Source organism: Rana temporaria, chromosome 3 (assembly GCF_905171775.1).
Source record: "Rana temporaria chromosome 3, aRanTem1.1, whole genome shotgun sequence".
Lineage (NCBI taxonomy): Eukaryota > Metazoa > Chordata > Amphibia > Anura > Ranidae > Rana > Rana temporaria.
In genome coordinates, this window is record NC_053491.1 from 437,283,641 (window position 1) to 437,298,050 (window position 14,410).

General features: G+C 43.5%; 1 protein-coding gene across 1 annotated transcript; it reads right to left on the reverse strand.

Moving 5' to 3' along the window:
* Positions 1-9,912: 9,912 nt before the first annotated feature.
* Positions 9,913-11,409, reverse strand: LOC120930546 (zinc-binding protein A33-like). The gene has a single exon (XM_040341724.1). The coding sequence runs from the start codon at positions 11,407-11,409 to the stop codon at positions 9,913-9,915; it is 1,497 nt and encodes a 498-aa protein (XP_040197658.1).
* Positions 11,410-14,410: the final 3,001 nt, after the last annotated feature.

Here is a 14,410-nt window from a genome sequence, read left to right on the forward strand (position 1 = left end):
TTTGTCGGCAAATGATTATTTTTGAACCAAGGCTGTTTTTTTTTACTTGCGAAATGCAAGTGCATTTTTCTACTATTTTAATTAAGTAGATCATACAATATCACACTATTGGAGTTTCTTCTCCTTTATTCCAATATTCACAGCTGTTGTCACGGTTGTCCAGGAGATGTTTAGTGGGAGTTTGGAAATATAGGAAGACCCCCCCCCCCCCCACCACCATTAGTGGGAACCTGAAACTGCAGGAGGACCCCTCCATCCATACCACCCCATAGAGGGTTACTACTAAGCCTGTTTGACCTCTCTAGCGATAGAAGGTCCACATCATCTGGTAAGCTCCCCTATTAACAAGGGAGTGGGTGCCACAGAGGGATTCCTCACTCAAGTGTCTGGTGGCGGAAAACTTTATGAACTGTCATTTAAAGCGTTTGTTAAACCCCCCCCCCCCCCAAAAGAAATATTGAATCCTGCTCCTTTAAAGCATTTTATACAGCACGGTGCTTGTGCTGTGTGCTTTGGCCCTCTGTAACACCTGGCTGACCCTTCCAGTTTCTGCCCTCCCCTTTGTAAACTGACCACTGTATATCATGGATGCTGACCCCTGACACTGTGGTCAGTTTGCCTGCCTCTGTCAGCCGCAGCTCTCCTGTCCTCCTATGTGCTCCTCTGTCCCCCCCCCTCCCTACCCACCTGCCCCGTGTCAGTCCCTCCTCTCCTGCTGCGTTCATAACTTTTTAAAATCCATATAATTGTGTTGGTTCCCTAATGACAGGCGCTCCTGTCTGTGCTTGATTAAAAAAAATGCCTTGTTTATTGTGTTTCAGAGCAGTTCCCGTGACCGGCCATCGCTCTCTCTCCTCCTCGCGTCCGGGCTGATGTCAGTGGGAGAATCTTAGCCCTGTCCCCTGCATCTGTCACCCGGGCAGAGAGGAGACACGGCCGGTGATGTGATCGTAGAGAACTTTTTTTTTAGAAAACAGACATGAAAAGCTTAGTGAAGCAGCAGGATTATGTACATTTGTAGGGGTGGGCTAACAAAACCTTTAAGGTACCCTCCTGTGTCTATATTCACGTGGACTTAAATTATTTTTAATTAAATATTTTTTTTTCCCAGCTATTTCTCTTAATCACTTTTTTTAATATCGCTACATCATGTTTATGTGCTTGTCCATATTTTGACAAGATACCTATCTTTTGTTTACTTATTGATCGCATTTATTAGTGCGACTATTTTGTATACTGTATGTAGCTGAGGCTATATACAGTTCATAAAGCACACCCAGCAAATGCTTCTGTTAGTACAGTGAGGGCCCTTTCACACCTACGGACAAACAGTCCGTTTATTACAAGTCTGTTTACGGACTTGTAATGTATCCCTATGGGATTGCAGACGTTAGCGGATGATGCATCTGCTAACGTCCGCAACCATCCGCGTCCGCAAAGATCTGCTTTTGCGGACGGAAGAAAACCCTATTTTTCTTCCGTCCGGCGGAACGGATCGGATGAATACGGACACACGGTCCGTATTCATCCGATTCCCCATAGGGGAGAGTGGAGGAGAGACAGGGCAGTCTCTGCACTGTGTGCGGGGTCCGCCGACAGCTCAGCTGGGATTAATGGAGGAATCCCCGCTGAGCCAAACGGGCTAAGGGAGCGGATCAGTACGGATTAGTTAAACTATTTAAAGGTACAGGAAAGGTGAAGTTGGGCTTCAAAACAGCTCATCCATCTAATGCCCCCGTACACATGATCGGAATTTCCGATGTAAAAAGTCAGATGGATTTTTTCAATCGAAATTTCCGACTGTGTGTGCGCCCCATCTGATGTTTTCCATCAGAAATTCCGATGTGATTTTGATCGGACAAAAGTTTGACCGTGTGTACGGGGCTTTAGAGATTTGGCCATCATTTTTTAATGATGGCTGCTTTACAGGAAGTAAAGGAAATATCTCCAACAGGACACAAAATGTTGCAACAGTTCCCTGCTCCGTCCAAAAACAATAAAAAATAAAAAAAAATTGACTAGACATACCATACTTTACTCAGAGCGAAGTTACACAAATAAAAGATGTTTACATTTGTGATTAAATATAAAAAATGCGACACTGCCTGTGACGCGGATTCCTGCCTTAACCACTTAAGGACAGAAGGTGTTTTTCAGATTCGGCGTTTACAAGACTAAAACTGTTTTTTTTGCTAGAAAATTACTTAAAACCCCCAAAAATGATATATATTTTTTTTCTAACACCCTAGAGAATAAAATGGTGGTCATTGCAATACTTTTTGTCACACCGTATTTGCGCAGCGGTCTTACAAGCGCACTTTTTTTGGAAAAAATTAACTTTTAATTAAATAAGACAATAAATTTGGCCCAATTTTTTTATATATTGTGAAAGATAATGTTAGCCGAGTAAAATGATACCCAACATGTCACGCTTAAAAATTGCGCCCGCTCGTGGCATGGCGTCAAACTTTTACCCATAAAAATCTCGATAGGCGACGTTTAAAAAATTCTATAGGTTGCATTTTTTGAGCTACAGAGTAGGTCTAGGGCTAGAATTATTTCTCTTGCTCTAACGATCGCGGCGATACCTCACTTGTGTGGTTGAACACCGTTTTCATATGCGGGCTCTACTCGCGTATGCGTTCGCTTCTGCGCGCGAGCTCGTCGGGACGGGGCGCTTTAAAATAATTTTTTTTTTGTTTTGTTATTATTGATTTTATAATTTTTTACACTGAAATAATAAAAAAAAAAAAGTATCGCTTTTATTCCTATTACAAGGAATGTAAACATCCCTTGTAATAGAAAAAAGCATGACAGGTCCTCTTAAATATGAGATCTGGGGTCAAAAAGACATATTTAGAAAAAAAAAAAGGAAAATTTGTCATTTAAAAAAATGACGACAAAAAAATTGTCTCTTGAAGACGCTGGGCGGGACTGACGTTTTGACGTTGCTTCCGCCCAGCAAAGCTATGAGGACGGGTGGGGGCCATCTTGCCCTCACTCGAGTCCTCACTGAAGAGCCAGCAGCATCCGATCTCCTCCGCCGCTACCGACGGCTCTGGTAAGCGGCGGAGGGCGCGGGAGGGGGGGGGCCCTCTCCCGCCACCGATGACGGCGATCTCGCGGCGAATCCGCCGCAGAGACTGCCGTTATCGTTTACACGCCCGCTCACCGAAGAGATGGATACCTTGGTTGTGGCAGCAGCTGCTGCCGTTACCGAGATATCCATCTTTAAAAAGAGGATGTATATATATACAGTGGGCAGGCGTTAAGTGGTTAAAGGAGAAGTTCACCTTTGTTCATCTTGTCACCAGCCCCCCTATGTACCAATATAGCATTCATGTACTTTTTTTGCAAAAATAAAAAAGCTTTCCAGTAACTCTACAGACACTTACTTTACTGTTCACTTCATCAATGTTTCCATTAGTAATGCCTTACTTCCTGGACAGACTAGAGGTCATGACACAGGAAGGAGTTGACCAGCTGACCTCATTAGCACACACCCTGCATCATCCACCCTCCTACCTACCGCCCACTCCCAGCTGCACGTTTTTTTAAAGGAAATGCAATCAATCAGTGATCACCCTTCTTACTAAATACACAATCGGATTGCATAGTGTATGGCCATATTTATACAAGTACATAGAAGGGAGTGGACAGAAACTCAGCTGTCAAACACTGTTTACATCTCTGCATAACGGTAACTCGCATTCCCACGTGCGTTTTTTTTTTTTTCATCAAGGAGGGGAGGCATTTTGAAGCATTTTCACTCATTACACATAGGGCAGCCCATACACCTGAAAAGGCTGCCCTACATGCAATAATTGCCCCAAAGAAGCTTCAGAACAAATTTTTAGAGTGGAGATTGGTGCATTTATTACTGTGATTTTTGGTGCAGCTCACTTCTGAAATGCAAGGAAACGCACAGATGTGAATGGGGCCTCATTGTTCTTGTGTAAACGCACCAATTTCACTTTCAGGCCCCATTCACACCTAGCATAGTGGGAGCACACATTTTGGGTCTCGTTTTTCCTGTGACACGCATAGGGCAGCCTGTTGATTTCAATTGCCTGCACTACGTGTGGCTTAGGGGACATTTTGTCGTTTTGTGGGTGGCGTGTTTTTTTTACTGTGCGTTTTGCAGCATTTGCCACTTGTTTTCTTCACGTGGCAAAATGTGTGTTTGCTTCTGTGGTGTGCTGTTTTAATAATTATTGGCACTGAAAGCGCAACTAGTAATTTTAGGTGTATAAAGGTGGCCAAACACTATACAATCTGATTGTACAAACTTCCAAGAGGACAGTAAAGTTAGCGCAATCACTGATTGATTGCATTTCATTAAAATAAATGTGCAGCTGAAAATGGGTAGGAGGGTGGATGATGCAGGGTGTGTGCTAATGAGGTCAACTGGTCAACTCCTTCCTGTGTCATGACCTAAAGTCTGACCAGGAAGTAAGGCAGAAGTAATGGATACGTTTGGAAACATGGATAAGGACAAGTGAAATAAGTGTCTGTAGATTTAATGGAAAGCTTTGATATTTTTGCAAAAAAAGTACCAATATAGCATTAATGTACATGGGGGGGGGGGGGGGGGCGGGAAATTAAAAAACGAAGAAGGTGAACTTAGCCTTAAATGCTAGTAACTAACTAGCACTACGCTAACAGTCAGGTAGTCGGCCAATCGGCCCTTGTACGGACATTTTCCTTCAATTTTCTTCTTGTGTGTATGAGCCTTTAGAGGAGATCTCTCCAAAGTGAGAAAAATCCCTCCTTGCTTATCACCAGAATAAGGAAGATTTCCCCCCCGTTTTCCTACTCTGGTGATGATTTCCCATCACGTTCAGTCTTTTTGAGAATGGTCACAGGATAAATAAAAAGGGCACATCTCCCCAGCAGGAACACAGACAGCAATGACAACAGTGTAATCCTTTCTTCATTGTCTAAAACTATATCTAAAAAAAAAAAAAAGTTTTGGCTTTTTACTTTACATTTCTTATTGTGCCCAGTTGTGTGCTGTGTTTTTTTTTTTTTTTTTAACCTATCAATATAGTGATGCATTGAATCTGTTTTCTTGATAATGATAAATACATATAAAAACTAAAGGCAAAACTTTTTTTTTTTTTTTTAAATGGATTAGAACACCTGTCGGGTTTATTTTGCTGTCTGTGCCCCCATTAGGAAGATTCACCCTTTCAATTTGTCCTGTTTACCGTTATCATTAAAAAGTGAAAGTCCCCAGAAAAGTAATAGAGGGGAAATCTTCCAATGGGGACACTAGTTCTGGTGACCTGGGTGGGTTCCAAGAATTCCCTTTATTTGCATGGATCACTTCCTGTTTTGGCAATGGGACAGGAAGTGAAATTTCCCCAATGGACACAGATGGCAAAGTAACCCTCCCTTCCTCCACCCAAAATAATAATAATAAAAAAACTTTTGCCTATAGTTCTACTTTAAAACTACTGTGAATCAATCTGTTCTATTTATACCTCAAGGGTGGCAAACCGGTAGATCACGTCCATGTGACGGGTTCATTGTGATCTAGCTTTCTACCTGCCACTTCTCTGAGCTCAGATCAGAATGCCAACGTGAATGCAGAGCGGAGGAAAGTCCTAGGCTCTAATGTGTCATATGACAAATGTAGACCTGGAGGGACATCCCTCAGTCTGCTGGGCTCCACTGCATCTGAGGTGTAGTGAGTGATTTTTAAGGGATGGGGGAATATGTGCTTGCTATTGACCTCACCGCTTTTCTTCACTAACTACTGAACTCTGAGCGACTTACTACTGATCTCTAAAATCTGCATTACTACTGATTTCTGAACTCTTTAAACCTTCCTTCAGGGGTTGACAAATTTGCTTGGAATCTCGGAGCCAGCTAAAAAAGTTAGGAGCCAGAAAACGCGCCCCGTCCCGACTAGCTTGCGCGCAGAAGCGAACACATACGTGAGCAGCACCCGCATATGTAAACTGTGTTCAAACCACACATGTGAGGTATCGCCGCGATTGGTAGAGCGAGAGCAATAATTCTAGCCCTAGACCTCCTCTGTAACTCAAAAGAAAAAAAACCTGTAGATTTTTTTTTTAAACGTCGCCTATAAAGATTTTAAAGGGTAAAAGTTTGTCGGCATTCCACGAGCGGACGCAATTTTGAAGTGTGACATGTTGGGTATGAATTTACTCGGCGTAACATTATCTTTCATAATATAAAAAAAAATGGGGATAACTTTACTGTTGTCTTATTTTTTAATTAAAAAAGTGTAATTTTTTCACAAAAAAAGTGCGCTTGTAAGACCGCTGCGCAAATACGGCGTGACAGAAAGTATTGCAACGATTGCCATTTTATTCTCTAGGGTGTTAGGATAAAAAATATATATAATGTTTGGGGGTTCTAATTAGAGGGAAGAAGATGGCAGTGAAAATAGTGAAAAATAACATTAGAATTGCTGTTTAACTTGTAATACTTAACTTGTAATACCAACGGCCACCACCAGATGGCGTCAGCTTACACATCTGGTGGTAATAACTTGTAATACCAACGGCTCACCACCAAGCCAAGTCGCCAGGACCCTATTTCTAGTCGCCCTGGCGACCGTAATTTGTCGAGCCCTGCTTTCTTTGCTTTTAAATGGGGCCTTGCTAGGCTATCTTCTGGGGATCTTTTGGCCTCTTCCATGTTGTTCAGATGTATCTCCTTTCTAATATTAATACATATAGAACATTTCTTTACACAACTGGGTTTCCCGATGGGAAAACTGTGAGGAGAGCTTTTTGCTGGGAATCCTGGCCGTGTGTATGCTCCTCGCAGTTTTTCCGACGGGAAAACTGTCCAAAAACCGCCGGACAAAAAAAAGAGAACCTGCTCTATTTTTTTTCCGCCGGGATCCCCGGCTGACTTTTTCCCGGCAGTTTTCCTATGGGAAAAACTGCGATGGAGCATACACACGGTTGGGATTCCCGACCAAAGCTCTAATCTGAGTTTTCCTGACGGGAAAACCTCTCGTGTGTACGGGGGGAAAAGTTACCGACCAGTTTCTTGGTTTTCCCCCCGGGATTTCCAACGGATCTTTTCCCGTCGGGAATCCCGGACGTGTGTACGAGGCATTTTCAGTATTTACCCAGTGTTACCCCAGTTGTTGGTCCTTGCTTTTCAATTTAATCCGCTTAAGAGGGTATCTGTACATTTTCTAAGAACCTAGGCATTAAACATCTGTGGGGACCCTAACTAGATGGAAAGGAGTGTGGCTCCCCACAGTCCTTGTTAGAGATTGACTGCGCTGCTCCGATCATTAAATACAAGCTGTATCTAGATCATGTAGAGTTGTAGACAAACGGGCAGGTCTGCCTGTCACTGGCCATTATTTGCATTGTGTCATTGTAACCTAGACGTGCTCTCTTGTCCTCATCAATACACAGCCCAGCACCAATAGTAACGTACACATCAGACTGCTAGGTGCACATTGGTGGTACATTTTTTCTAGTAAAGCTTCCTAATGCCTTTGCCTTTATTGTTAAAGCATATCTAAACACAAAAACAAAAATGTAATACATTGCAGCTTTCCAGTGCTTAGATAAGGTGGCTGAGTACTCTTTTTATTTGCACCTGATGATCCTGTATATAACACATTTTCTGTCCCTGGGTGGCCATGCTCACTCACCTCACTGTATCCCTGTAGGGAGCCATAGTGGTAACCCAGCCTGGACTTTAGATATGTCTTCCTTTCCATTACATGTGGGGGGGGGGGGGATTAGAAGTTTACAAAAGGTAGATAACATTGTGCTTTCAATTCAGCTGCAATGTATACATTTTTGCTCTCAAGCTTAAATATCCTTTAGGTAAATGTATAAATTCCCCTTAGAGTGTATGTATAGCCAACCCCTTATATTATTTTGAATAGAGTAGCAAAGAGTTAAAACTTCTGTCTGTTAATTTTGTGCCATCTGTGTTCCGGAGGGGAGATTTCCCTTCACATCCTGTCCCAGAGAGACAACTGATGGTGAGGGAAAGTCCCCTTTAAGACCGTTGTCACCGGAACAGGTGGAAGAGTTTCCCTGACCTCTTAATTTGGTAACAACCACGACATTGTGAGGTTGATTTACCAAAACTGGAGAGTGCAAAATCTGGTGCAGCTGTGCATGGTAGCCAATCGGCTTCTAACTTCTACAGCTTTGACAAAGAAAATGGAAACCAACACCAGATTTTGCACGCTCCAGTTTTAGTAAGTCAACCCCTTTGTGTTTCTTAACACTTTCTATCTCTGCGAAAAAGATCAACAGCAAAAAAAAAGAGGGCATGAATCTTCCTGATGAGAGTTCTTATTCTTTCCCACTATATCAAAAATGAAAAGAAAAACGATTTTGGCTTTTAGATATACTTTAACCCCTTCCCACCTGAAGTGGTTAAAGGGATTGTAAAGGTTCATTTTTTATTTACTAAATAGGTTTCTTTAACCACTTCAATACCGGGCTTTTATACCGGGCCTATTCTGGCACTTCTCTCCTACATGTACAAATCATCATTCTTTTGCTAGAAAATTACTCAGAACCCCCAAACATTATATATGTTTTTTTTAGCAGACACCCTAGGGAATAAAACGACGGTCACTGCAACGTTTTATTTTGCACGGTATTTGCGCAATAAGTTTTCAAACGCCTTTTTTTGCCAAAAAATTGTTTCATGAATTAAAAAAAATAACAAAACAGTAAAGTTGGCCCAATTTTTTTGTAAAATATGAAAGATTATGTTACACCGAGTAAATAGATACCTAACATGTCACGCTTTAAAATTGCGCACACTCATGGAATGGTGCCAAACTTCGGTACTTAAAAATCTCCATAGGCAACACTTTGAAATTTTTTACAGGTTACCAGTTTAGATTTACAGAGGAGATCTAGTGCTAGCACTCTAACGCACGCGGCGATACCTCACATATGTGGTTTTTAAACAGCGTTTACATATGTCGGCGGGACTTGTGTGTGCGTTCGCTTCTGCGCGTAAGCTACCTGGGACAGGGGCGTTTTTAATTTTTTTATTATTATTTGTTTTTTTTTTCTTTACATATTTATTTATTTTTTTTACTCTTCTTTTTTTTTTTAATTTTTTTTATTCCTATTACAAGAAATGTAAACATCCCTTGTAATAGGAAATGTGTGTGACAGGTCCTCTTTATGGAGAGATGCGGGGTCAATAAGATCCTGCATCTCTCCTCCAGGCTGGAAAGCATGAGATCGGTGAAAACAATTTCACCGATCTCATGATTACTGTTGCTTAGTAGCCGCAATCGTGGCTTTGTTTACTTACGGGGACCCGGGCTTGACGTCATCACATCGTGCCCGGGTCCTCCGACGGTCATAGAGACGACTGGTGACCATCTGGTCACCAGTCAGCTCTATGCTTCCTGCCAGCGGCGGACGATTCCGGGCTCTCCCGATGGCATAGGAGAGCCCGGAGAAGCACCGGATGGCGGTGGGAGGGGGGGGGGGTCCCCTCCCGCCGCTTATAAGAACGATCAAGCGCTGGAATCGCCGCTATGATCGTTCTTATGTTGCACAGAATCACCGGCAGAAGAGAAGGATATCTGAATGATGCCTCTAGCTGCAGGCATCATTCAGATATCCCCCCATAAAGCCCAGGATGTCATATGACGTCCACCCAGGATGGGAGATCCCATCTGTGGACGTCATATTACAATGGGCGGGTATTGATGTGGTTAAGCTAGTGCATTGTTGGTTCACTTACCTATTTTTTTTTCTTTGTCTGAATTTCTCACTTCCTGTTTCTCCTCAATAAGCTTGCCCCCATCACCCGAGCCGTTCTGGCTGGGGGTTAGTCAGCGTGCTCACCCCCTCAATGCACTAGCTTAAAGGAACCTATTTAGAAAATAAAAAACAAACCTTTACAACCCCGTTAAGCTAATTATTTCATAATTCTTATCCAGCCACCATGCTCTGCATACATGAAAATGTGCAAGGGTTGGATGAATTTGCCATTCAGTGAGCAGAGACATCTCACACAGTTGTTGGATACCTGGTAAAAAGACACGATTCCTGTTTCATATTCCAAATACACCCCAAGCGTGTTTACGGGGGCATTGGTCGCAACAATCATTTCCTGGCTGTTATGTACAGCTTTGTATTGCATGTCATCGGTCAGCTGCAAGCACCAGTAATCTGCAGCATATCCCATCGCTCTAGGGTCTTTATCATAAGACACTCCAACAGCCCAGCGAGGTTTCTCCCTGGTTTCCACCTCCCAGTAATGTTGACCTGACGATAAGCCTAATGCGCTGAAAGCGAATCGAGGACTGTCAACATTCTGACCATCCAAGGTGAGTACTAAGAACGGGGGAACATTTTTGGTGATTTGATTTAATGGAAGCATTCTGGAGGTGGCATCTTCAATAGGTATTCCACAATTCTTTAACAGGATTGGTAAGCTCCTTGTGAACCTGTGAATGCTGGACTGTAACATAATCAAGATCGTCTCGCCATCCAGATTGTCTACATGAAAGTCATCTTTTACATTTATTATAGATTTTACTTGATTGGCGTTCCGAGCTTTTTTCTCTAACAGGGTAAGTGGATCGGAGGTGTTGTACAGATTCTGGATTTCTTGTATCCGGTTGTTGATTTCCAGTATTTGGCCTTCCAATGATTTCATAGCTTGAGATAGCTGGGAACACACCTGGTCCTCTTGCGTTTTGATTTGGCACAAAATTTGACGCTCCATAGATTCCAAATCTTTCTTCATCTCCCCAATCACCCCAGTCACTAAGCGTCTCATGATTCCAATGTTTGAAGCAATTTTCTCCTTGTGGCGCTTTACATGGGCGACCTTTTCCTTTTTTTCAGCCTGCTTCCTAATTAGAAGATCTTCTAGCATTTTAAGGGCAGACTTTTCCTTATCGGAGAGGTCACTAAGCGGCACAATTTTGTGATGTTTATGGTCTCCAGTGACACCGCAGGATGCGCAGATGCTGAAGCCCTCCTCCATACAGTAATATTTAAGGAGTTCCTGGTGGACGGGACACTTTCTGCTCTGGAGCGGGGTGCTGACGTCAGTGAGAACATGTCCTGCTTTGTGTTTCTTGAGGTGGTCACAACAAAGTGGCGTCTCGCAATCTAGGCACAGCTTTTCGGGGGTCCCGTCACAGTAGGAGCACCCACCTTGGCGCTGTGATTTTGTAGAGTTCAGGTACTCTATGATGCTGCACATCTTTGTGTTTCTGTTGAGATCCATTCCATGGGGCAACGATTTTCTGCATTCTGGACAGGACCTTTGACCGCTCGTCTGCAAAGTCTGCAGGATGCATTGCTTGCAGTGTGTATGTCCACAGGGCAAAGTGGTGGGCTCAGAGTAGATATTGAGGCAGATACAGCATTTCAGCTCCTGCTGGATAGCTGCTGCTGCCATTCTCAGTGTTGGAATATAAGAAACGAAACTAATCTGGATGTGTACTTTTCTTTTTCAAAAGGGGCGTGGAGAAACAAATTCTTCCGCATAACTGTGTTTTATAATTTAGAAGAGAGGGATGCCTCTTGAGTAAATAATACAAAGTAAACTAGGCATTTCCTACTTGTGACCTGATTTCTGTGAAATGAAACAATGAGGACGTTCTGGGCATGCTTATAGTCCCATCCCGGCCAATTTTGACACTTCACTCCTACATGTAAAAATCATATTTTTGTTTTCTAGAAAATGACTCAGAACCACCAAACATTATGTATGATTTTTTTTTGCAGAGACCCTAGAGCAGTCATGTCCAAAGTCTGGTTTAATACGGCCCCCTGGTAATTTGGATAGATTATATCTATTTTTTTTTTTTTTTAATTCAATCCTTTATTGTCATATAAAATACAGTTGACAATCACCACATATAGCAGTTATACATTGCAAAGAACAGATAGCAGGAACACACATGGTCAAAAAATGAGTACAACAGAAAAAGAACAGATAGTCCGGCCTTGCACAGCGAGAAGACAAATGGTCAAGGGCTCAAGGCCCAGGTAATGGCAATGTGCACAGCCGTATAAGCATCCCAACTAGGGTTGTCCCGATACCGATACTAGTATCGGTATCGGGACCGATACTGAGCATTTGCGCGAGTACTTGTACTCGTGCAAATGTCCCCGATGCCTGACCCGATACTTTTTTTTTCCCCGAGAGCTGGTGGAGAGGGGGTGGAGTGCGGGTGGAGAGGGGGTGAAGAGGGGGGCGGAGAGCGCAGCAGAGCAGTCCTTGTATGGAGGAGAGGAGAGCTGCTGCCGCCTAATCCCTAAGACAAAGCAAAGTCGTCCCCCCCCGCCACTGCCGACATCTAGTTGATCAGTGCTGGGGGAACACAACAGCTTTCATTTGAATAGCTGTGTGTTCCCCACCGCGCCTCATGTATAGACACTCCCTCTTGCCCAGAAACATTGATAGACAGATCAACCGTCCCAGGATTGGACGGGTGATCTGTTTATCAAAGTGCCCGGGCAAGGGGGAGTGTCTATACATGACGAGGCGCGGCGGGGAACACACAGCTATTCAAATGAAAGCTGTTGTGTTCCCCCAGCGCTGATCAACTAGATGTCGGCAGCGGGGGGGGGGGGGGGGGGGGTGCTTGGCTTTCTCTTAGGGGACACATATCGACTGATCTGGAACACATCACTTCAGCAGGCAGGGTTTTCCAAATACTCTTAATGAAGGTTTTCTGCCAGTCTTTAGTTCAAAACACTGAAGCTCAGCTTGCAGCCCTTTGGTACTTGCAGTGCAGCCCTTTAAAGACCCCAGCAGCTAGTACTGGAAGTATTCATTCGTACAAAAGGCTATATTGGCAATAATCCCTAGTAGTACCATATAGCATGCCCCCAGTCTCTCATTATCCCCTGTGGTGTGTCTTACAACCACCCCTGTTACAGATCTCCAATCTTCTCCTCTCGTATGTCTGGAATATCTGACAGTATTCCGTCATATACTGTAATTTTAATATACTGTATAAGTAAGTAATGTATAATGTGCAGCCCATTTGGAGATGTCCAGGCCATAGTTGAGACCCCTACGCCTTACAAATTAATGACCACTGATATAAGGAATAGCAGGTGGTGACAGGATCCCGATGTACTAGTATAAGTACTACCCTCTCCATAATCCCCATTTACAGCAGCACTCGCACTGAGAGGGAGGCTTAGCACTCTTAGGCCATTTGGGGACACATGGCTGCATTTGGAGACACATGGCTGCATTTAAAAAAAAGTATCGGTAATCGGTATCGGCGAGTACATGAAAAAAAGTATCGGTACTTGTACTCGGTCCTAAAAAAAGTGGTATCGGGACAACCCTAATCCCAACCATGATACATATGACCTAGAGCTAACTGCAGATGCGAAAAATACCATGTAAACGATAGAAATGAAATAGTTTTATGGCTGCTTGGGAAGCTGAGCGACCCATTGGCGAAGTGGGTCCAGACATGGAGGACATGAAAGAGTAATGCGCAACAGGATATTCTCAGCATCTGACTAAACCGCCCATGTTTGGACAAGGGTGGCGGGGGTGGGGAGGAGGAGAAACAGGGGAAAGGGGAGGGGCAAGGGCCTAGGGGAAAAGGGGCGAGGAGGAGGGGGGATGGAGAACAGAGCAGAATTAAGAAATTGTGGAAAGCAGGATAGAACCGAACACTCCGACCGGGAATATTATATCTCTTTGTACCGTATTTATAGGCGCTGCCTTGGAGGGGACAGGGAGGGGGGTGTGACAAATGCCATCAGATTAAATAGAGGAGAATCTCCTGTTTACTCGGCAGCGTCTGTAATTGGAAGTGCTGTCTCTTGGGCTTCCATTGGACGACTGTTCTGTCTATCATAGGAGGTGGGACTTGTAAAGAGGCCGCTGAGAAAACAGGAGATTCTCCTGTATGTAATCTGTCGGCGCTCGTTCCACCTGCACCCCCCCCCCCAGCCCCTGAGGCTGCAGACAAGCATTGATCAGGCTGCATTCATGGCACATGTGAGGCTGCAGATGGGCACTGATTAGGCTGCATTAATGGGCACTGACCCTTATTTTGATTCACAGTTCTTTTTTTTAAATGTAATTTTTTTCCTGAAATGTCCCTCTTAAAGTGAAGGTGCGTGTTATACGCCGATAAATACAGTATATCCAAATAACACGCCCAAGCTCATCCTTAGTCCTTATCAGCGCTCTGGATTGGTTGGGGGCCACAAAAGATATATATATTTATATAGATATATATATATACCTATATATATATATATATAAATCCAAATAACACACCCAAGCTCATCTCTTCACCACACACAGCCACAAAGACAAGAGAATTCTTGTTGGGCAGTGTATTAGTGATCGGACCAACACACTTATGCCCTGTATACACGATCGGTCCATCCAATGAAAATGATCTGATGGATTTTTC

Excerpts from the sequence above, each read along its gene's own strand:
- LOC120930546 (XM_040341724.1), bottom strand. The coding sequence starts at position 11,409 with ATGGCAGCAGCAGCTATCCAGCAGGAGCTGAAATGCTGTATCTGCCTC.